The sequence below is a fragment of the Nomascus leucogenys genome, chromosome 19 (assembly GCF_006542625.1).
Source record: "Nomascus leucogenys isolate Asia chromosome 19, Asia_NLE_v1, whole genome shotgun sequence".
Taxonomy (NCBI): domain Eukaryota; kingdom Metazoa; phylum Chordata; class Mammalia; order Primates; family Hylobatidae; genus Nomascus; species Nomascus leucogenys.
Genome location: NC_044399.1, coordinates 54,036,209 through 54,060,434, shown reverse-complemented (window position 1 = coordinate 54,060,434; position 24,226 = coordinate 54,036,209). Strand labels below are relative to the sequence as shown.

Here is a 24,226-nt window from a genome sequence, read left to right as displayed (position 1 = left end):
TTTTGTATTTTTAGTAGAGACGGGGTTTCACCATGTTGGCCAGGCTGGTCTTGAACTCCTGACCTCAGGCGATCCACCTGCCTCAGCTTCCCAAAGTTCTGGGATTCCAGGCGTGAGCCACCACTTCCGGCCAAAAACAACTTTTATGTATGCTAGAAACCAAAAACTTTGTGACTTGGTTTATTGCAATATTCACTTTATTGCAGTGGTCTGGAACCAAACCCGCAATATCTCTGAGGTATGCCTGTATTTATTTTGTATTGGTCCTCTTACTCAACCTGTGTCCTTGATGTGTGAAATAAGAAATCTCAAATGTTGAAAATAAAAATTTGGATTGTGTGAGATTAAAGATATATATGTGCTAAAAAAAAAATAGCAGTTAGTCACTTTTAAGCAATTTCATTATTTCTGTTGTTTCTAGGCAGAAGAAATCCTTAGACAAGAGCTGGAGAAAAAAGAAACGCCAAGTTTGTACTGCTTGCTTGGAGATGTCCTTGGAGACCATTCTTGCTATGACAAGGCCTGGGAGTTGTCCCGGTACCGCAGTGCTCGTGCGCAGCGCTCCAAAGCCCTCCTTCATCTTCGGAACAAGGAGTTTCAAGAGTGTGTAGAGTGCTTCGAACGCTCGGTTAAGATTAATCCCATGCAGGTTAGACAACTCATAACCCCCTGCTGCTCTCAGTGCTTGTGCTGTTCTTTGGATTTGATCTTACAGAATGAGTACCCATTTTCTAACCTGATAACTGGTGAGTTTGTTTTTGACAGCTAAGAACTTAGTCTCTAATAGACTTTTTACTTGTTGCAAACTTGCTTGTTGCAAAAAGTGGATAGGTAGGTTTTTTTAATTCACTTTCTATGACTTTAACTTTGTTTCATTTTGTTATTTTTTTCCCTTATCTATCCTTAACTGACATACAACTATTAAAATTAGGTACAATTTTGAGCAAATATGTTAGGAAGAAAATGAACAAGAGCCAAAATTGCAGACAGCATAGGACTTTGCAAGTATTTGCTGAAATCAGTAATGAAAGAAAAACCTTTATATAAATAGGATAGCATATAGAATGGATTCTTGATCATTTTAAGAAAAACATGTATTTATATACACACAAATAAATTTAAATGTTTAAAAGTTTTTAAAGGTTTGAAAAAATAATAGATCTTTAAACTAAGTGACATGATAAATCCATAGGAGTGGACCTAATTTTGAGGGAAAAGAGATTAACCTTATTTTGTACTTAATGATATTCAGTTATCAGAATGTTTTATTATTAGAAATGGTCATTTTTTCTACCGAACTTTATTTATAACTGCCTTCCCATTTCACCAATCAAAGGCATGTATAACTGTCAATCATGGCTCTTGAAAAACATGCACACTGATTTGCTGTAATCACCAGTTAAAATACTAACTTATAATTAGTGACTAATGTTCACCAAGCACTTAACTATGAGCCAGGTAACTCATTAAGCATTTTGCTAGTATTCGAATCCAGATGGTCTGATTCCAGAGCCTACACTGTCTTTTTTTCTTTAATTGTGGTAAAAAAACATAGAAAAATTACCATCTTAACCATTTTTAAAAGTACAGTTCGGGGCCAGGCATGGTGGCTTACATCTATAATCCCAGCACTTTGGGAGGCCGAGGGATCACTTGAGCTCTGGAGTTTGAGACCAGCCTGGGCAACATAGTGAGACCTCATCTCTGAAAAAAATATATAAATAAAATTAAATGAAAGTACAGTTCAGTAGTGTTAAGTACATTCCCATTGTTGGGCAATGAATCTCCAGAACTTTCTCATCCTGTAAAACCAAAACTCTATACTCATTAAACAACTCCCTATTTCCCCTTCGTTCCCCATCTTGGCACCTGCAACCACCATTTACTTTCTGTCTTATGATTTTAACTGGCTAACTGTCTTACGATTTTTACTAGGTAACCTGTAAAAGTGAAATCATACAATATTTGTCCTTTTGTGACCGGCTTATTTCACTTAGCATAATGTCCTGAAGGTTCCTTCATGTTGTAGCATGTGTCAGAACCTCCTGCCTTTTTAAGGCTGAATTATTCCATTTTATGTACATACTTCTTTTTGTTTACCCATTCATCTGTTGATGGATACTTGGCTTGCTTCCACCTCTTGACTGTTGTGAGTAGTGCTGCTGTGAACATGGGTGTGCAGAAATTGTCATTTTTGAACTGGATAACTGAGGGAATGCCTTTTACATTGAAAAAAATCAGAAGTGCATTTTTTTATGACAGATTGAGCTAATTGCTTACTTTCTGTACTCTGGATGGTGAATATAATTAGAACTTTCCAAATCAGGTAAAAAGCCTGGAGAAGAGAGTAGGACAGGTGTAAGTACAGAACATCAGCAGAAACTAATGGGTGTATTTGACAGTAAGGATGCTTAGAGTATACTAAGGAATTGGTTTTTGTTGACAGTTTGCTGTAACTCAGTGGTTGTCAACTGGGGATGAGTTTGTCCCCCAGACGACATTTGGCAACTTATGTAGTCATTTTTGGTTTTGACAATGGGGACGTGTGGGGATATGCTACTGACATCTAGTGGGTAGAGACCAGGGATGCTGCTAAACATCCCATAATACACAGCACAGCCGCCTAAAATAAAAATTATCTGGCCTATCATGTCACTAGTGCCATGGTTGAGAAACCCTCCTCTAACCTGGTTATCACTCTATTTTTTTTTTTTGGGGGGGGGGTTGGTTTTTGGTAAAAGGGAGAACTCACTCAATATTGTTTTAAAAATTTTACTTTTCTGAAAAACTGTGTCATATCCTTGCATATCTTGGAAGCTTCTGCCTAAAGTTTACCCTAACTGCAATTGCCTTATGAGTTGGGTAAGTGAGTTCCCTCCCTTAGCCTGCCACAATCTCAGTTAAATCAGTGCCAGGTGCCTCACAGACATGAATTGTTCTCTGCAGCGTACAGTCTGTTCTCAACACATTAGCATTATCCTTTTCCTTCTGCCTCACTGGCAGCTCCTTCTCAGGCTCCCTTGCTGGTTCCTAGGGGTGCCCTAAAGGCTTAGTCCTTGGACCTTGTCTTTGTCTGCACTTACTTCCTTGATTTCATCTAGTGCTGGAGCTTTAAGTTCCAACTATACACTGACAACTTCCCAGATTTTATTTTCACTCCTGTCTTCTCCCCTGAACTCGACGCCAGTACTTAACTGCTTACCCGCTCTTCCCATTCCTCACTCCAGCCTAACATTTCCAGTATCAGAAGTGTTCTCCCCATTCCTAATCCCTCTTCCTCCCAAGCTTATTCTCATCCCTATAAATAGCAACCCCATCCAACCTTGGAGTCATGCTTAATTCCTCTTACCCTTATACCCCACATCTAATCGATCAGCAAGTCCTAGCAGGTCTGCCTTCAAAATATGTCCAGAATCAGACTGCTTCTTACCACCTCCTGTCATCCTGGTCCAAATCCCCATTGTCTTGCACCTGATTAATTATGTTACCTCCTTATTGGTCTTCCTGCCTTTCTCCTTGCCCATCTGCCTATTCTCAAAGGACATCTACATTTATCTTTCAAACTCAGGTCAGATATGGTAATACCCAGTCTCTTAATGGCTCTCAAGATTTCCCCCAGCATCTAGCTCCTGGCACTTCTTCCTCCTTCCTCCAATTCTCCCCTTTTCTCACCCCACATTGCCCTCTTTGTTCTCTGAATATGCCGGGCACATTCCTGCCTCAGGGTCCTCCTCTTGCTCTTTCTCTGCCTGGAATGTCCTTCTTCCAGATATCTCATTCAAGTCTGCTCGAAGGTCACTTTCTCAGAGGGGCCTTCCACGATCGTTCTGTTTAAAATCATACCCCTACCTTATACTCCTAATTTTCCTTCCCTGCTTTATTTTTTTCCATAGCACTTACGTATAGCTTACTTTTTTAAAGAGTTCTGTTTTGTTTTCGCTAGAATGCAAGGCCTATAAAAGTGCCTTGTACATATCAGATATTCAATTAATATTTGTTAAATGGGTGAATAAATAGTATCTTCAACTACTTTTTTTCATTCAAATATATACTAATTGTCTGCCCTGCACATAGCACTGAGCCAAAGAATGAAGACATAGCAGCAGGTCAGCAGATAGTCCCATTTGTACCATGGCAATCTAGTGAAGCAAACACAGACAGAACTAGCTAACAATATGATGCATCAAAGAAATACCTAGCAATCTATATGTAAAGCACCAGTTATATAGAGGCCAGAGGGAACATTTCTACTTTTGGTAGACAATGAAGAGAGGATGTTGGAGTTGGCTTTGAAAGACAGGTAGGACTTGAATAGGCAAAGGAAGGGCAGTGGTGGGGGTATTCTAGGCAGGTGAAGAGTATGAGCAAAGCTGTAGAAACACAGAGAGAAGTGTGTGTGTGTGTGTGTGTCTGTGTGTGTGTGTGTGTGTTGTGGGAAGTGGGAACAGAGGTTTGGTGAAGAGGTTAGTTTTTTAGGGTAGAAGGAAGGAGGGCAGTTATAGTGGGAAACCTAGACTGGAGCCAGGTTGTGAAACGTCTTCAATGTGAGGCTAAACCGTTGGGTTTTTTATTTGACAGATAGCCATTAAAGGGTTGATTTCTTTGGAGCTTTGTTTTAAATGAAGGATTGTGGTGTATAAAGAGGCAATTCAGGAATATTGTTTTGGCAACACTGGCTGTAGGAGATTCTAGATGGAGGCTGAGTTAAGAGACTGTAGCAATAGTTTAGTTTTTTGCCTTTTTTTTTTTTTTTTTTGTGAGACGGAGTCTCACTCTGTCTCCTAGGCTGGAGTGCAGTGGCACAATCTCGGCTTCTCAGCTTACTGCAACGTCTGCCTCCCAGGTTCAAGCGATTCTCCTGCCTCAGCCTCCCAAGTAGCTGGGATTACAGGCACATGTCACCATACAAGCTAATTTTTGTATTTTTAGTAGAGACGGGGTTTCACCATGTTGGTCAGGCTGGTCTTAAACTCCTGACCTTGTGATCCGCCTGCCTTGGCCTCCCGAAGTGCTGGGATTACAGGTGTGAGCCACCGCGCCCAACCCAATAGCCATGGCAATTCTCAGTGTGAGAGGGTTAATAGGAAGTAAGGGATGAAGTGAGGGAAGTCACAGGGGAGAACTTGACAGGGCTTGCTGGTCTCATTATATAATTTAGAATTAATTATTTACATAGACAAAGAAATGACAATTGCTCAAAGCAGAGTCACAGTATAAACAGATGTTATGTGAGAATATTTTGGAGCTTCTCATATGGATCCAATTCAGGCGGGTGGTAAACCATGCCAAAATATGCAGGCACTGGATGTTGTAATTGTACAGAACTACTACAAGATGCAAACTTGAACACTATAGACTCATTTTAACTTGTGAACCAAGTTTGAACTGTCTGGAGGGAGAACGCCTATATGCTATGTGGTCTCCTTTAAGACCTGCAATAAAGGGAAAATAGAAAAATGAAATTTAAAAAATTCTATCCTCTTTTTTAGACATATCCAAAGAAATAGGTTAAATAACAAAATTTAGGCAAACCAACAGTGGTATTTGAATGGCTTCTGCACATCGTAATAACTTTCTGAAGTCAAATTGGTATAAGAATAGTTGTATCTGGAAAGGGTTGGGGGAAAAAAAGGCTATTGTCCATCTTTTAGATTTAAGCGCATTTTAAAGTGAGAGCTTAAATAAAAACAAAGAACTTCTATAAAGTGAGTGAGAGCTCAAGTTTAAAAAATGAGAGCTCCTATACAAAATAAGGGGTTTGGTCTTATATCAGGGATGGGATGCAAAACTAAATACATTGTCTATGGTGCATTCATTAGAGAACCAAAAGACATGTACCACTTATATTTACGCTTTGGAGATTGCTAGCTATTCACTTATACCTACTTTTTCATTTTTGCAAGTGACTTCTGAAACTACTTAAATTCAACCTTAGACTTCTGAGGTTTGTGGAATAGTGAAAGCTGAAGAAAGTGGGAGGGAAATCTGACCAAATCCCCCAGGCACAATTTCCCAGGCAGAAGCTAGAATTAAAATATATATTCTTATTCCTATTCTTAGGCAGTTATTATTCCTGTTACACTCTACTTTTATGCAAAAACGTAAACACCAAAGAAATTACTCAGCTATCAAACCAGCGTGTTTAGCACTGAAAAAGAGAAATATTATGTCCTATCAGTTTTTCCATCTCCCACTTAACACACATACAGTTTTCCTTTACTTTTGTCAGTCTCTTCTACCTTTTTAAAAATTTATTTTCCTTAACCTCCTCCTCAATCAACCAGTCACTCACCTTTGTGAGATTATATGATACTGTGGACAGTATATGTACAAGCATACCACAGAGATACTGTAGATTCAGTTCCAGGCCACCGCAGTAAAGCGACTATTGTAATAAAGCAAGTCATGCGAATTTTTTGGTTTCCCACCCACATAAAGGTTGAGTTTATGCTGTAGTCTATCAAGTGTGCAATACCATTATGTCTAAAAAAAAAAAACCCTACATACCTTAATTTAAACCTACTTTATTGCCAAAAAAAAAAAATACTAATGATTATCTGAGCCTTCAGTGAGTTATCTTTTTGCTGGTGGAAGGTCTTGTCTCAGCGTTGGTGGCTGCTGACTGATGAGTGTGATGGTTAATGAAGGCTGGAGTAGCTGTGGCAATTCCTTAAAATAAGACAACAGTGAAGTTTGCTGCGTAGATGGACTCTTCCTTTCATGCCAGATTTCTCTGTAGCATACAGTGGTGTTTGATAGCTCTTTAGCCACAGCAGAACTTCTTTCAAAATTGGAGTCAGTCTTCTCTAACCCTGCTGCTACTTTATCTATCAAGTTGATGTAATATTCTAAATCCTTGTCATTTCAACAATGTTTACAACATCTTCACGAGGAACAAATTCCATCTCAAGAAACCACTTTCTTTATTCATGCATAAGAGGCAACTTCTCATTTCTTCAAGTTTTATCATGAGATTATGGCAATTCAGCCACATCTTCAGGCTCCCTTCTAATTATAGTTCTCTATTTCTGCCACCCGTGTAGTGACTGCCTCCACTGAAATCTCGAACCCTTAAAAGTCATCCATGAAAGTTGGAATCAGCTTCTTCCAAACTCCTATTAATGTTGATGTTTTGACCTCCTCCCATGAATCAGGAATGTTCTTACTGGTGAACATCAGAATGGTGAATCCTTTCCAGAAGATTTTCAATTTGCTTTGCCCAGATCCATCAGAGGAATCACTATGTATGGCGGCTATATACCCTTATGAAATGTATTTCTCAAATAATAAAACTTGAAAGTCTAAATTACTCCTTGTTCCATGGGCTGCAGAGTGGTTGTTGTGTTAGCAAGCATGAAAACATTAATCTCCTTGTACATCTTCATCAGAGCTCTTATGTGACCAGGTGCTATGTCAATGATCAGTAATATTTTGAAAGGAATCTTTTTTTTTTTTTTTTTTTTTTTTTTAAGGAGTAAGTCTCCACAATGGCCTTGAAATATTCAGTAAACCATGCTGTAAACAGAAGTATTGTCTTCTGGGCTTCATTGTTCCACTTACAGTCCTCAGGCAGAGTAGGTTTAGCCTAATTCTTTAGGGCTGTGGGATTTTCAGGTGGTGAATGAGCATTGGCTTCAGCCTAAAGTCACCAGGTGTACTAGCCCCTAATAGGAGAGTCAGCCTGTCCTTTGAAGTCAGGCATTGACTTCTCTCTAGCTATGAAAGTCCTAGATGACATTTTCTTCTAAAAGAAGGTTGTTTTGTCTTCCTAGAAAATCTGTTTAGTGTAGCCACCTTCATCAATGGTCTTAGCCAGATCTTCTGGATAACTTGCTGCAGTTTCTCCATCAGTACTTGCTGTTTCATTGTGCACTTTTATGTTATGGGGATGGCTTCTTTCCTTAAACCTCATGAACCATCTCTACTAGATTCAAACTTTCTTCTGCAGCTTCTCCACCTTTCTCAGCCTTCACAGAATTGAAGAGAGTTAGGGCCTAGCTCTGAATTAGGCTTTGACTGAAGAGAATGTTATGGCTGGTTTGATCTATCTAGACCACTCAGACTTTCTCCGTATCAGCAATAAGGCCATTTTACTTTCTTATCACTTGCGTATTCCCTGGAGGAGCACTTTTAATTTCCTTCAAGAGCTTTTCCTTTGCATTCATAACTTGGTTAACAGTTTGGTACAGGAGGCCCAGCTTTCAGCCTATCTCAGCTTTCGACATGCCTTTCTCACTAAACTTAATCATTTCTAGCTTTCTTTTCAATTGATATATTGTAATTATACATATTTATGGAGTACAATTTTCTGTTTCAATACAGGTATATGTTGTATTATGATCAAATCAGGGTATTTAGCATGATGATCACCTTATACATTTATCATTTCTTTTTGGTAAGGACATTCAAAGGCCTCTCTTCTAGTTCTTTTGTGATCCACAGTCCCTAATCATTTCTAGCTTTTGATTTAAAGTAGGGTATGTGTGCCTCTTCCTTTTACTTGAACACTGAGAAGCACTGTAGGGTTATTAATTGTCTAATTTCAATATTGTTGTGTCTCAGGGAAGCGGGAGGCCTGAGGAGAGGGAGAAGATAGGAGAGTAGCTGGTCAGTGGAGCAGTCAGAACATACACAGCATTTATCAGTTAAGTTCACTGTCATATGTGTGTGCAGTCTGTGGTGCCCCCAAACAATTGCAATAGTAGCATCAAAGATAACTGTTTGCAGATCACCATAACAAATGTAATAATAATGAAAAGGTTCTAAATATTATGAGAGTTACCAAAATGTGACAGAAACACGAAGTAAGCACACAGTGTTGGAAAAATGGCTGATGTTGATGAAGTATTTCCCTACTTCACCTCATATTGCTTTATTATTTATTTATTTATATATTTATTTTTGCAACAGGGTCTCACTCTGTCACTGAGGCGGAGTGCAGTGGTGTGATCTGTGCTCACTGCAGCCTTCATCTCCCGAGTTCAAGCAATCCTGCTGCCTCAGCCACCTGAGAAGCTGGGACTATAGGCATGCACCACCACGACCGGCTAATTTTTGTATTTTCTGTAGAGACAAAGTTTCATTATGTTACTCAGGCTTGTTTTGAACTCCTGGCCTCAAGCGATCTGCCCCCCTTGACCTTCTGAAGTGTTGGAATTATAGACATGAGCCACCATGCCTGGCTTCATATCATTTTAAAGCAAATCCCATACCTCAAATCGTTTCATTAAAAAAAATTTGAGTATATTTTTCTAAGAAATAGGGAATTTTTTAAAGCTGTAATACCATTGCACTTAAAACATCAGTAATAATTTGTAAGAACCTTTTGATTGAGTTTCTGATTTTGATTGAATAAATTTATATCCTTTAGTAGAACAGACTGTAATAGAGGCCTGTAATTTAGCAGCATCTAAATCTGGTGAAACATTACAAAAAAATACAATAAATAGAGACAGCATATTTGATACATTTTGTCTTGTTAAAAATATTTGTTGAAGAAAAGTACCCTAAATGGAAGCCAAAAGATACTAAGCGAATATTTATAAGTTTTAATATTAACAAAGCTAGAATTAAGAATATGTCCTATTTAGCAGAAGTTGCTATTTATAAAATATTTATTTATAAAATAAATAAACATTACAAGAAAATACAATAAATAGAGACAGCATATTTGATCCATTTTGTCTTGTTAAAAATATTTGTTGAAGAAAAGTACCCTAAATGGAAGCCAAAAGATACTAAGCGAATATTTATAAGTTTTAATATTAACAAAGTTAGAATTAAGAATATATCCTATTTAGCAGAAGTTGCTCTGAGCTTACCAGGTACATCAGTATATTTCGAAATAATATTTTCAATTAAAATTATTGTGTCCCCTAGAAAAGAGTCAATAAAAGCTTTCAACAATTTTAAATGTATAAACAATGAATCTGACAATTAACAATAAAGAACAACTTTGAAGTAGCAGGTAATCTTAGGAAAAAATAAAAAATACTAAGATCATATTGAAAAAATATATTCATTAGTAAAATATCAATGACATGGTATTAGCATAAAATATGACTAAAACACTGATGAAAACATATGAATGTCTACTCAGAATAATTCTAATTCTGTAGTAGATTATGGAAATATACAAAATTATAATTGTACAGCTTGATTAATGCTCCTTTATTATTTTTTAATGTTCACATAATCAACAATAAAATTTTTTTACTTTAATATAGTTTTATTTTTCAATAATTTTGTTTTTGAAAATAATTTTTGAATAGAATCATCTTGTAAGTCCCCAGATGGAGTAAAACCAATTTATTGATCAACAGTTTGTTGGTTGATAAATATGTTTATTTAAACCATATAATTTAAATTATTTTCTTTAGTGCTCTGGTTCACTTTCAAACGTGTTGCAGTTTGTACATTATATTATGTGGTTGCCTAACTAAGCATTATCAAGTACTTGTATATCAGATATGGATGTGGTTATGAATTGTGCTATGTCAGCCTATCAACAGAGAACAGAGAGTTTCTGCCAGGAAATGATAATGGACAGAACTAGTTTCCAAAGGGCCTTAAATGCCCTGTATCAAGATTATCTAACCCTGTAGATGTGGGAGCCTATTGTGGTTTTGAACTAAAAAGTGATGTGACAAAAGTAGTATTATGGGAAGTTTAAATAAGGAATGAATATCATGGGTGAGTTATCAGTGGCTTGAGTGGTAAGCATGGAAAAGATAGAATGACTGAAGCCTCGTTACAGAGGAAATTTTCTGGGACTTACACATTGGGCTGGCAGTATTGAGGGAGACGTTGGAATCAGAGAGGAGGCCAGTTTTCTCAACTGTCTGATTAAAAAGGAAAATGTCTCTATTGATAGCCATAGGGAATTTAGGAGGAAAGGAAAATATCTTTTGCCAGCAAGGTGATGTGGTTTTGGATGTTGAATATGAGGAGATGGTGCTGTATTGTAGCAGAGATGGTTGCTAGTCTGTTGGAGATAAAAGCCCTAGTGAAGCCCAACAGTGAGGCCTGAGCCTGCAGATGGGGCTTTTCTCTGGAAGTTACTTGAAGCCATGAAAGTGAGTTCTTCATGGAAAACTGGTTGGAAGAGAATAACAGGCAATGTCCTGAGCTTTGGGCATCTCCTGCAGTTGGAAGAAGATAGGAGAAATGGCACTGGTGAAATAGGACTCGGAGTACGTCGGAGTCTTGGTCAGAGGGATAGAAGGAAACCCCAGCAAGGGGTTCATGGCACCTAAAACAAGAGCAAATGTCAGTGAGTTATGTCACATGTAGTGATAAAGTCCAGAGGGCTATGAAGAGGTCACTGGATTTTGAGCTCACTAATGACGTTTAAAAACAGATTCAGGAGATAAAAGGGTGAGTGATAGATGAACAAATGGAGATACAATCTATAGACTGTTCATTTTAGGAGCACATCGGAGAGATGAGAGACAAATGTAGAGTGTTGTACTCAGAGGGGCAGAAAAGTCAGGTAAAACATTTCAAGATACTGGAGACCTTTACATGGAGGAAGGCAGAAATGAAAGACTCCAGTGGATAAAGGAGAGATAGAATGTTGTAAGGAGAGAGGGGGAGATAAATAGGGAATATCATTCTAGGGGAGAGTGGAATGAGGAGAAGAGATGAAGGTATTAGCTTTGGAAATAAGGAATAGTATTAAAAATGAGACTGGAAAATGAGAACATTAACATTATAATAGCTATTTCTATTCATTAAGCATCTATATTCTAAGCTCTTATGTAAGTATGAACTCTTTGTAAACCATTGGGGTATTGAGGGGGATACAGGAGAATTGTGTTAAGACACAGACTCCTGCCCTCCAGGGGTTTATATAGGTTAAATGGAGAGAGGAGGCATGAATAGCATTGTGTGTAGCCAAGGAGTTGAGTGAATAAGCAACATGCTTTGGGTGCCTGGCGATGCTTTTTGGTGGCCTTGTAAATAAGAATGTGAATGGTCAGAAAAAGCCTGATGGAAGTGAATATTGGTGTGAACTACCAGGAATGGTTGGGATTTGGATAGGTGGAAAAAATTGGGAAAATGTGTTTCAAGGAAGGAGACTAGCAGATGTAAAAACCAACCCTGCAGAGAGCAGTTTCTTGGTAACTATCAGTTTTGATGGTTTATATTTTATTCAGTTATAATAATGAGAATAGCAACTAATGCTGAGGATTTACTCAGTGCCAGGTACTGTTCTAGAAGCATTTTCCATATATTTTTAATTCTCTGCAGTCACTGAGGTACTTATTGTTTTTTATCCTACTTTCATAAATGAAGAAATAGAGGGTTAAGTAATTTGTATTAGATTTTACAGTTTATGAGGGATGGGGCTGGGATTTCAACCTGAGCTTTCTGATTCCAGAGCTCTTGCTCTTAACCTCTTCACAATTTTGCCCTCGAGGATATCATAGTATGCTAGGAAGTAATGGCAGATTTGGTTGAGGTCAAATTATAAAAAGCCCTGAATACCAGGCTGTCAGGTTTGAACTTTTTTCATCCTCTAATGAAGAGCCGTCAGGGCTTTCATCAGAAGCAAAGTGAGGTTATAAGATTGATGTTTTGGAACCATCCAGCACATGTTAGTGAGTGACTCTCTTTAAGACCAGGGATTTAACTGAGCCGACCTTTCCAAGGCCATTGTTATACATAAGACCAGACTTCTACGATATAGTACTCTGACATTTTAATCATCTTGGTGGTTTGTACATGCTGCTCTTCCTTGATTTAACTTTTTCTTTCATTTTAGCTTTTGAAAGGATAAAATATTTTTATTTGAAATGGATTTATATCGTTTCTGTTTTGAACTTACGTTATTTGTGGTGGGAAGACTCCAGGACGTTGGAACTCACATTCCAATAGGGAGGACAGGATGAACATGTGTGAATAATATGTACAGAAAAAAGACATTCTTTCCTTTTTATTTTTCCCTTCTAATATTGGTAAGCAGTACAGAATGAAAGTCTTAAGGTGTAACTTGCATAACTGACAAGAAATGTGAGTACTGTGATAACATCTGGGCTGTAGCTGTGACTGATGCATAGTGGGGAGGCTGAAAGCTTTGCTACCGTAGACCTGATTCTGAATTCTGGTAATCCCGAGGAAGATAACAAAGGCAGATCTCTTCATCTTTCTGAGCTTTTGAATAATGGAATTTATAATCTCTACCTGGATTTGCTGCTGAGAAAATTAGAGCCAATATATGTTAGGTGTCTAACATATTTCCTGGCCCATAGTAAGTTCACAATAATAGATGTTACATAGTCGTTCTTTTCTTTTCTGCCTGTCGCACTGCAGAAAAACCATTGTTGCCCCATTATCTGTAGCCTAAAATTAGGGAGATATATCTAATAGGAGAATCTCACATGCAGATGACATATAAACACCTGTGTTACTTTGCATTGTGAATTATTTGAAAAGACTCGGCAAATATAAAGACCAGTGGTAACCAAATCTAGGACAAGAATTAAGAGAAGGGCATTCAGTAATTAATAGCCTATAGTAAAAGAAAAAGTATGTATAAAACTTAGTTGATCCTTTAGTTTAAGGGAAGACACTGAAATAGAAGAAATTATTCCTTTGGAGAGATCAGGAAGCTGGCAGGTTAAGATTTATATTTCCTCATGGAAGGAGAACTTAGAATTTAGTAAATGAGAAACTTGGCTATGAAAGAGTTGGCGGTGCACATTAGGAAAAAAATGAGCATCAAGCATCACTTTAGGAAAAGCTACTATCAGACACCATTGATGTCACTCTTGGATTTCACTTCGGTCATTTCCTGTTTAATGATACCATATTCAACAACTCATCTGTGTTTGGGGTTGCAGAAATGAGGCAGGGGTACAGAAAGAGTGGAGAGTGTGGTGTGGCTTTAGGATTAGATTATTCTACATTAACCTTTATTATATGTGACAGAAAAATTCAAAACAGTTGATCATATGAGGGAAATTAGCCAAAAGTGTGAATACTGATTATCGATGATGTGGAAACTTTCAGGAGGAAGGGAGTTTGAATAGTAGGCTCATAAGTGGTACCCATTGCAGATGTGTCTTAAATACCCTTGTAAAAATTAACTTTTTAATTATAAAAGTTATCTATGCCAATTGTCTAGTAGTGCTTAGTCTTTGCTAGCCCTCAGGGTAGCAAACTTTAATTTTTATTTTAATTATTACGGTTTAATAAGTGTTACAGTCACTGTCTTCAGCACACATATTTCACACTTGGGTTGAGGAACCATTGTGTGGCTTTAAGCCAGTTATTTCCTTTGTAAGCATCATTTTCCTCTAGATCTCTTTTGAATTGATTTCTAAGGTCTCTAATTGAATTGATTCCCTCTAGTTCTTCAGACCTGCTAATTCTAAATACCAGACGATCCCTGACTTACGATAGTTCCACTTAATAACTTTTTGACTTTATGGTGGTGCAAAAATGATACACTTTCAGTAGAAACTATGCTTAGAGTACCCATACATCTATTCTGTTGATAACTTTCAGTATAGTAGTCAATAAATTCCATGAGATACTCCACACTTTAAAAAAAATAAAATAGGCTTTGTGCAAGATGATTTTCTCCGTCTGTAGTCTAATGTAAGCGTTCTGAGCATGTTTAAGGTATGCTAGGTGAAGCTATTAGGTTCAGCAGATCAAGTGAATTTAATGCATTTTTGACTTAACAATATTTTCAATTTATGATGCATTTATCAGACATAACCCTATAAAACTGAAGTGCTTCTGTATTCCATTCTATTGTCAATGTCTTTATTTTGCCACTAGATGGCAATAATGTACCTTCGAACCCAGTCCCCTCTGGGTTTTCAGAATCTGGGACATCTGAAGAACTCAGGAATTTTAGCCTAGTCCACCCCTGCTTATTTCACACTTGGGGAACTGAGACTGGCAGGTTAAGTGACATAGCCAGGGTCGTAACAGTTACTCAGAGCCACTTGAATCCCAGTCATCTTTCTCTATCACCCTCTAGGGGGCTTTGTGAGGGAAATTCAGAGAAACCATGCTCTCAACCTTTTGAGTTCTTCGTGAATTATTTTTAAAATAATTTAAAGCCATTGGTTAAGTACAGGTATTATCACATTCAAAATAAAAAGTTGGCCTGCTTTTGTGTTTCTCCATTGGCTCCCTGAGAGATAAACACTAGACAGTCAGCTTTTAAAGGTTATTGCCTGCCTACAGCCAGCTTGCCTTCACGATTTGCCCTGGAAATAAGCTCTGCAGAAATCTCAACCAGGGCCTCTCTATCAGGTGATTATCTCCCTCCATTCTTGCCCCGTCCTCTGGCCACCCATTTTTCTATGTCTTCTTTTGTCCACCTGACTAGCCCAATCAAGAGAGCTTTTGTGGGGGAAGAGATATGCTCCTGGTTCTTAAAGAATTATCTTTTGGGTTTTCCCAGCACATGTTAACTACCCTGTTTTCCCCTCTCTCTTTATTGGTGACAAGGATGGTATTGTCATAAATCATAGCTTGTGTATAGGCAGAATGGTGTTGTCAGAGGCAGAGAGGATGCGGTCTTTGGAGTCACACTGACTGGGTCGAACCTCTCCTCTGCCTGTGACTGACTCTGACTCTTTGTCGCCTCTCTTAGGAGAGTAAGAATGACCACCTTGCAGGGTGGGTGTGAGGAACGCATGAGTAATGTGTGGAAAGCTCATGGTGTCAGTGCTTGGCACACATAGCAGATGCTCATTAAGAGCTAATTATTTTGGTTGTTATTGTAAAGAGAGGAACAGGAGTAACTATAACGTATGAAAGAAGCTGAAGGGAGGGTCTCAGCCAAAGGAGCTAGTTTTTTACTGGAGAAAGAAGGGAAGGATGCAAGGTATTCCAGGGCCTATGTCAGTGTTTTAGAGAAATAGTGTAACTGTGTTAATAGTGGTAGCCACTAGCCATGTGTGACAATGGACACTTGAAATGTGACTTGTTGAAATTGATCCATGCTGTGTTGAATTCACATCAAATTTCAAAGACTTGGTGTGAAAAAGTGGATATAAAATATCTCAATAACTTTGTATAGTAATATTATATTGAAGTAATCGCATGTTGGATATGTAGAGTTAAATAAAATGTTATTAATATTAAAATAAATTTCACCCTTCCTTTTACTTTTTTTTTTTTTTTTTTTTTTTTTTTTGAGACAGAGTCTCATTTTTTAGCCCAGGCCAGAGTGCAGTGGCGTGATTGTGGCTCACTGCAACCTCCGCCTCCCGATTCAAGTGATTCTCCCACCTCAGTCTCCCGAGTAGCTGGGACTACAGACGCATGCCTGCTAATTTTTTTTGTATCTTTAGTAGAGACAGGGTTTTACCATTTTGGCCAGGCTGGTCTTGAACTCCTGCCCTCAAGTGATCTGCCCACCTCAGCCTCCCAAAGTGCAGGGATTAGAGGCGTGGACCACCTTCTTTTGACTTTTTGAAATGTAGAAAATATAATGAGGCTACTAGCATGATACTTTTATCTGATAGCACTGGACTAGAAGATAGAGATTTTTGTACCCAAACATATACAACTATGTTCTGAGGAATCGAGAGAGGTTTTTTTTGAAGCTTCTTTTGATTTTGTTTTTCTTTTATGATGTTCTGTTCTTAGAGTATGACTATTCTGAACTGAGATGCCAGTCACTATTGGTAATAGCAGTTTAAGTAATAGTTTAAAAAGAAAAAAGTAAAAGAGGTACCAAATATTCTCTGTAGTCCCCCAAATTGTGAAGACCTCAAAATAGAAAAGCCATTGGATGATTTCAAAGAACACCACTGTATGCAAAGCTCATCTCCCTTCTTATCATCAGTAGATAAAACCTAGCAGTTAACAATCCTAGGATTTTTCCTTCAAATGCAAGTATTAAAACACTGCAAAAATAATCAAGAGTAAAAAGAAAAGAGAACCATAATACTTTATGTTAAATTAAGTCATCTGTCTGATTTTCATTAAATTTGTTTCGGTTTTAAAGACATTGGTTATAAAACATTCAGTAGTTTTAAAAATTAAAAATAAAAGATAACCTCATCACCAGTCTGTTTTAGAGCTAGAAGGTAATTGCTAATTTTGGACATTTGCAACCCTTGTAAATCTTCTTAGATGGATTGAAAAATGAAGTTTTTATTTAGATTTTGAATTTACATGTGTTTTTGTTTGTTTGTTCGTTTGTTTTTGAGACGGAGTCTCGCTCTGTCACCCAGGCTGGAGTGCAGTGGCGCCATCTCAGCTTACTGCAAGCTCCGCCTCCCGGGTTCACACCATTCTCCTGCCTCAGACTCCCGAGTACCTGGGCCTATAGGCGCCCGCCACCACGCCCGGCTAATTTTTTTGTATTTTTAATAAAGATGGGGTTTCACCGTGTGAGCCAGGATGGGCTCGATCTCCTGACCTCGTGATCCATCTGCCTCGGCCTCCCAAAGTGCTGGGATTACAGGTGTAAGCCACTTCGCCTGGCCACACGTGTGGTTTTTATAACAACACATGGGAAATAGTATTTGTTCTTTGCTGATGCAGAAAACAAGCAGAGCACATGCATTTTGAGGACCTTGAGGTCAGTTCTTATTGTTCTTGATTTAGTCTCAAAATAAGAATCCCTTATTCCAAGTAAACTTGGTATCATAGTTCTTTGTATCTAAGATGCCATCAGTTGTAAGAAGTACCTTTAAGTACCACTTTTTATAGAAAAAAAATGTTGCCAATAAAACTGACAAGCTATTGGTTTTTCAGATGCATCTCTATTTCAGAAATGTTAAATGGCGGGGGAAAAAGTATACTTTAACATTGATGAAATATAATACACAGATTTTGAAACTTTACTTGGTTGGAGTTTAGACAGCTTGTTTTACATGTTAGCATCAGACTTTAGGTTCTCTCAGAATGTTCAGCAAGTGTGGTTTGGTGCATTGAAGCTCTTTTCATTTAATTTTATTAAAAAACAGATGAAAGCAAAGCGGTGAGCTCATTTTTAGGTTGTTGAAAGTCCCATGATTCAGAAAAGTGAACTTCTAACTTTTAGTTTCAACCTAGTACCTCTGCTTCTGCCCCCTCCCAGTGGACATATATCCATCCTCTTTTCAGTCATTACCTGTCCCTCTAATAAAATCTGTTCTCCATAAAGGCTCCTGATAACAGTTATTTATAGCCTCTTGTGAATTCATGGCAAAGTGTTAAATGGCCCAAGTCTGCTTGCTTTCTAAGCTTTATCTCTAATTACTGGCTAAAAATCTTTATCTGCTTAAAGAACTTTCAGGCCTCTGCTAGCCATATGGAACAAGTTTTGTGGGAATGGCTGAAGGAGGAGTGCTGTAGAGGCAGCCTCCTACTCTGCCTCTATGGAAGACTGTGGATAGATAACAGAGTACCTCGTTTTCTTTCTTACCCTAAACTGTCCAAGTAAATCTGACAGCTGGCTCAGTGCCTTTCTGGAAGTCAGTAAGAAAGGAGACTTCAATCTGCTTATAAAGTTGGCTCTGCTGACTGTCTGGAAGGAAAACAACTCATAATAGCTGCATTTCTGACTAATTCCATTGAATTTTTGTTAGTTTTTTGTTTTTTTGTTTTTGTTTTTTTTGATATGGAGTCTCGCTCTGTCACCCAGGCTGGAGTGCAGTGGCGCAATCTCAGGTCACTGCAGCCTCCACCTCCTAGGTTCAAGCAATTCTCCTGCCTCAGCCTCCCGAGTAGCTGGGATTACAGGTGCACACCATCACGTCCGGCTAATTTTTGTATTTTTAGTTGAGATGGGGCTTCACCATGTTGGTCAGGCTGGTTTTGAACTCCTGACCTCAAGTGATCCACCCACCTCGGCCCCCCAAAGTGCTGGGATTACAGACGTGAGCCACCGCATCCACCCGAATTTTTGTTAGTTTTATCTCCCTTTTGACAGAGGCTATTGGATTTTAAGGAAACCTTATGATATACAGATTTTTTTTTTTTTTTTTGGTAATCTGAATTGCTACTTCCTAGTTTATCTGTTTTCTAAATCTCAGTGTTTACAAATCTAATTGGCTTAGGTCATACTTTACATTTTGAGTAACTATTTGATAATCCAGATTCTAAACCTCCTTTTTCTAAATTATTTTCAGGCATGCCTAAAGCAGATATATGCTAGGGCAGTTTGGCTCTTGGTTAAGCTGCAGAAGTTCTTGTGGTCTAGTTTGAAGATGAAAACAGAAATTTCTTTTTTTGAGTTTGTAATACATTCATCAGTTGTGAATCTGCTGATACTTTGTATATGGTGGCCCCTCAGAATGCATGGGGGATTGCTTCCAGGCATCCCCCCGCCAACCCCAATACCAAAATCCATGATGCTCATGTCCATTGTATAAAATGCTGTAGTATTTGCATATGACTTACGTACATCCTCCTGTATATTTTCAGTCATCTCTTGATTGCTTATGGTACCTAACACAGTGCAAATGCTATGTAAGTTGTATTGTTTAGGGAATAATGACAAGAAAAAAATGTTTGTACGTGTTCAGTAGAGATGCAACCATCCAGTTTTTTTTCTCCAATATTTTCGCTCTGCAGCTGATTGAACCCACAGCCAACATGCCCAGTAAGGAGTTTGGTTAACACAAAGTATGGACTTTTTCTGCAAAACATATGCAATAATATTGCACATGTTTTCAGTGTTAGCATTGAAAATTATATGGAAAAATTTACCTCCATTGCCAAATATTCTACATTTAAACTAAATGTAAGGCAAACATTTATTATATAGCTCTGCATTCTTTCTAGGAGTGTGTTTGTTGATAGTATCTTAATAATTTTCAGATTACATTCTGTAAATGTTTCTGTGTGTTTGAATGACTGACTTTTGGTCTTTGCAGCTCGGGGTGTGGTTTTCTCTCGGCTGTGCCTATTTGGCCTTGGAAGACTATCAAGGTTCAGCAAAGGCATTTCAGCGCTGTGTGACTCTAGAACCCGATGTAAGTTTGTTTGATCTTCTGTCCTTACATGGCTCTTTATTCTCTAAGTTGTTGAAATTGTACTGTATGGTTCAGAACAGCAATTCCTTTTGTGTTGGAGGAAAGTGTACATTTGAGGGAAGGTCATACCTCAAGGTATAGGATTTATAAATCTGGAAATAAGTTAATATTTCATGGTTTCATTTAGGAAATAATTTTAATAAAATAATTTTCTTGTTAAAAATATACTTCACTGAATGTATAGCAAAGTATCATGTATATTTTGTGATTCACTAGTATGTCCTGCCTATGTTAATTGCATTACTAGAAAGTTATTTTAGGGTGGAGTCTTCTTATATTTGATAGTTTTATGAGATAATAATTCACATACCATATAATTCACCTATTTAATATATACAGTTCAATGATTTTTAGTATAGTTAGAATTGTGCAACCATCAACTACAATTAGCTTTAGATCATCTTTATTACCCTAAAGAGAAACCCCTGTACCCATTAGTTGTCACTCCCTATTTCTCTCCAAACACCCTCCCCTTCAGCCCTAGGCAAACACTAATGTGCATTTTGTCTCTATAGATTCACCTATTATGAACATTTCATATAAATGGATTCATACATTTTGTGGGTTCTTGTGACTGGCTTCTTTCTTAGATTCATGTTTTCAAGATTCATGCATGGTTATAGCATGCTTCAGTACTTTGTTCCTTTTTATGACCAAATAATATTCCATTGTATGGGTATATCACATGTTATTTATCCATTCATGAGTTGGTAGACATTTGGATTGTTTCCACTTTTTGGCTATTATAAATATCACTACTATAAACATTTGTTTATAAGTTTGAGACCAACATATGTTTCCATTTCTCTTGGTTATATACCCAGTAGTAGAGTTGCCAGATCGTATGGTAGCTCTATGTTCAGAATTTTGAGGATCTGCCAGACTGTTTTCCAAAGTACCGTTTTAGGCTGGGTGTGGTGGCTCACGCCTGTAATCCCAACGCTTTGGGAGGCCAAGGCGGGTGGATCACTTGAGGCCAGGAGTTCGAGACCAGCCTGGCCAACATGGTAAAACCCCATGTCTTCTAAAAATACAAAAATTAGCTGGGCGTGATGACGCATGCCGTGGTCCCAGCTACTCAGGAGGCTGAGGCGGGAGAATCACTTGAACCTGGGAGGCGGAGGTCACAGGGAGCAGAGATTGCGCCACCTTACTCCAGCCTGGGTGACAGAACAAGACTCTGTCTCAAAAAAAACAACAACTAAAACACAAAAAAACAAAGTACCATTATATAGTCCCACTAGCAATGTATGAGGGTTCCAGTTTCTCAACATCCTTGACAACACTTGTTGCTAGCTGTCTTTTTTATTATAGCTATTCTAGCTATTCTATTATAGCATCTCATTGTGGTTCAATTTGCGTGTTTTGGATGGCTAGTGATGTTGAGCATCTTTCCACATGCTTCTTGGCCATTTGTGTATCCTCTTTGGGGGAAATGTCTATTCACATCCTTACCCATTTTTAAAATTGGGTCATGTATCCTTTTATCATTGAGTTGTAAGAGTTCTTTCTATATTCTAGCTACAAGTCCCTTGTCAGACAAATGATTTGCAAATATTTTCTCCCATTCTGTTAAGTTTTTTTTTTCTCTCTATTGATTGTGCACTTTGAAGCACAAAAGCCTAATCTTGATGAAGTCCAACTTACCTGTTTTTTCTTTTGTTGCTCATACTTTTGGTACAATATCTAAGAATCCATTGCCAAATCCAAGGTCACAAAGATGTACTCCTATCTTTTCTGCTAAGAGTTTTATAGTTTTAACTCTTACATTAAGGTCTAGGGACCATTTTAAGTTAATTTTATTTATGATATAAGGAAGGGGTCCAACTTCATTCTTTTACATGTAGATATCCAGTTGTCTCAAAACTTTGTTGAAAAGACTGTTCTTTTCCTATTAATAGTCTTGTCACTCTGGTCAAAAATCAGCTTACTGTAAATGTAAGTGGTCAAAAATTAATTGACTGTGATGTAAGGATGTATTTATGGTCCACCAATTACATTTCATTGACTATATATCTGTGCATATTCCACTATCTTGTTTATAGAAACTTTGTAGTAAGTTTTGAAAATGGTGTGAGTACTCCAACTTTGTTCTTCCTTTACAAGATAGTTTTGGCTATTCAGCATTCCTTGAATTTTCCTATGGGATTTTTAGCTTTGTAAATTTTCCCAAAAGACGTTATATTGAATCTGCAGGTGAATAAGGGGAGTACTGCCATCTTAATAATATTAAGTCTTTCGATCCATGAACATGGAATGTCTTTACATTTAACATAGGTTTCTTTCATTTCTTTTAATATTTTATAGTTTTCAGAGTGAAGTTTTACACCTCTTTTGTTAAGTTATTCCAAAGTGTTTTATCCTTTTTCATACTATTATAAATGGAATTATTTTCTTAATTTTATTTTTTATTTTTTTGAGACAGAGTCTTGCTCTTTTGCTCAGGCTGAAGTGCATTGGTGCAATCTCGGCCTACAGCAACCTCTGCCTCCCAGGTTCAAGCAATTCTTCTGCCTCAGCCTCCCAATTAGCTGGGATTACAGGTGTGCAGCACCACACCTGACAAATTTTTGTATTTTTAGAAGAGATGAGGTTTCTCCATGTTGGCCAGACTAGTCTCAAACTCCTGACCTCAGGTGATCTACCCGCCTCAGCCTCCCAAAGTGACGGGATTATAGATGTGAGCCACTGTGCCTGGTCTAAATTTTATTTTTGGATTGCCTATTGTTAGTATATAGAAACACAATTGATTTTTATATATTAATTATATCTTGCAACCTTGCTGAGCTCATTTATTACTTCTAGTAGGTGGTTTTTTTTTTTTTTTGGCGGACTCCTTAAAATTTTCTATATAAAAGATCTAAATTTAATGTTTCATTTGAGAAAAAAGAATTGCAATTTGGGGTGTATATGCATGCCAGGTAGTCTTTGAATGTCTGAAGAACAAGGAGAAGGTTAGAAGTTTTATTAAAAGGAGAAGTGTTGCATATTGCTCTTTGAGAAATTCATTGGCACTTACAGTAAGGGTTTGGGGAGCTGGCAAGCTTCCATAGATGAGGGATGGCAGAGGGCAAAATTAGTCCCAGAGTTTCAGCAAATTATCTCAGAAGCTCCAGATAAAACTGGTTTCAGGTTACAACAAGCAGTTCCAGCAGTCAGGCTGCTTTCATTTGGATATTTTAACAGCTTTAATGTCTCTACTAATATTCCCCCAAACATTCTCTCATTATGTTCATGTTTTCCTTTAAATCTTTGAACATGTTTATAATAACTGCTTTGAAATCCTATGTTTATTTCAATCCTATGCTTTCGTTTCTGGTACTGTTTCTTATTAACTGATTTTTTTTCCCTTTGGTTATGAAGGAAATATTCCTGCTTCTTCCTATGTCCACCATTTTTTAAAAAAAATTGTATTCTACACATTGTGGATGCTATGTTGTTGTGCTTCTTGGTTTTATTCTGTTCTCTTACGGAAGATTTTTATTTTGGCATTCAATTAAATTACTCATAAATCAGCTTGTTTTTAAGCTTGTTAAAGTGGGTCTGGAGTTGTCCTTATTTTCTCATAACTCTTTAAAAAAAAAAAAAAATCAATAGAGATGGAGCTTTGCTCTCTTGACCAGGCTAGTCTCGAACTCCTGGCCTCAAGCGATCCTCCCATCTTGGCCTCCCAAAGTGCTGGGATTACAGATGTGAACCACTGCACCCAGCCCTCTAATAACCTTTTCTTAAGGTATAACCTCTCTGAGATTGAATTTAATGCCATGGGCAATCAATAAGAACTCTCTAGTTTTGCTAGTTTAGAACTTGAATAACTTCTAGCACAGTGTGACCTCCAAAATCTCCATTCAGCTCACAGCTTTCTGGTAGTTATTCTTTGCTAGACTTCAAAAAAGTTACTAATTTTGCCATGTCTGGAAGTGGAGGTCCACTGCCACTTAATTTTTGAATCATATGTATGGGACTTGAGAATGATATATACTATATTAGATGAAAAGTGGAACAAAGAGAAATAGATAATTTATATCATTCTTGTTTGAATCAACATTTATATAAATTCAACCTGATTAAGCTGATTTTAAAAAGCATTCATTTTTGCTTTATTTTTGTCATTGGGTAGAGGAATAGGTAGAAAAATATGTTTGATGGATGAAATACTTAGTAGTAACATTGGAGAACAGATTTTTTTTAACCCCCCTATCTGGTGAAGAAGGATGACCATATAATGG

At 37.6% G+C, this 24,226-nt stretch overlaps 1 protein-coding gene across 2 annotated transcripts in view; it reads left to right on the top strand.

The window, feature by feature from the left end:
* The window catches only part of TTC27 (tetratricopeptide repeat domain 27), a 194,512-nt gene that overhangs the window by 131,998 nt on the left and 38,288 nt on the right, over positions 1–24,226 (top strand). For both annotated transcript variants that reach the window (XM_003262719.3, XM_030800389.1), the window contains exons 13-14: positions 422–649; positions 19,839–19,937. In XM_003262719.3, coding sequence (XP_003262767.1) covers positions 422–649; positions 19,839–19,937 — 327 coding nt within the window. The remainder of the gene's footprint in view (positions 1–421; positions 650–19,838; positions 19,938–24,226) is intronic.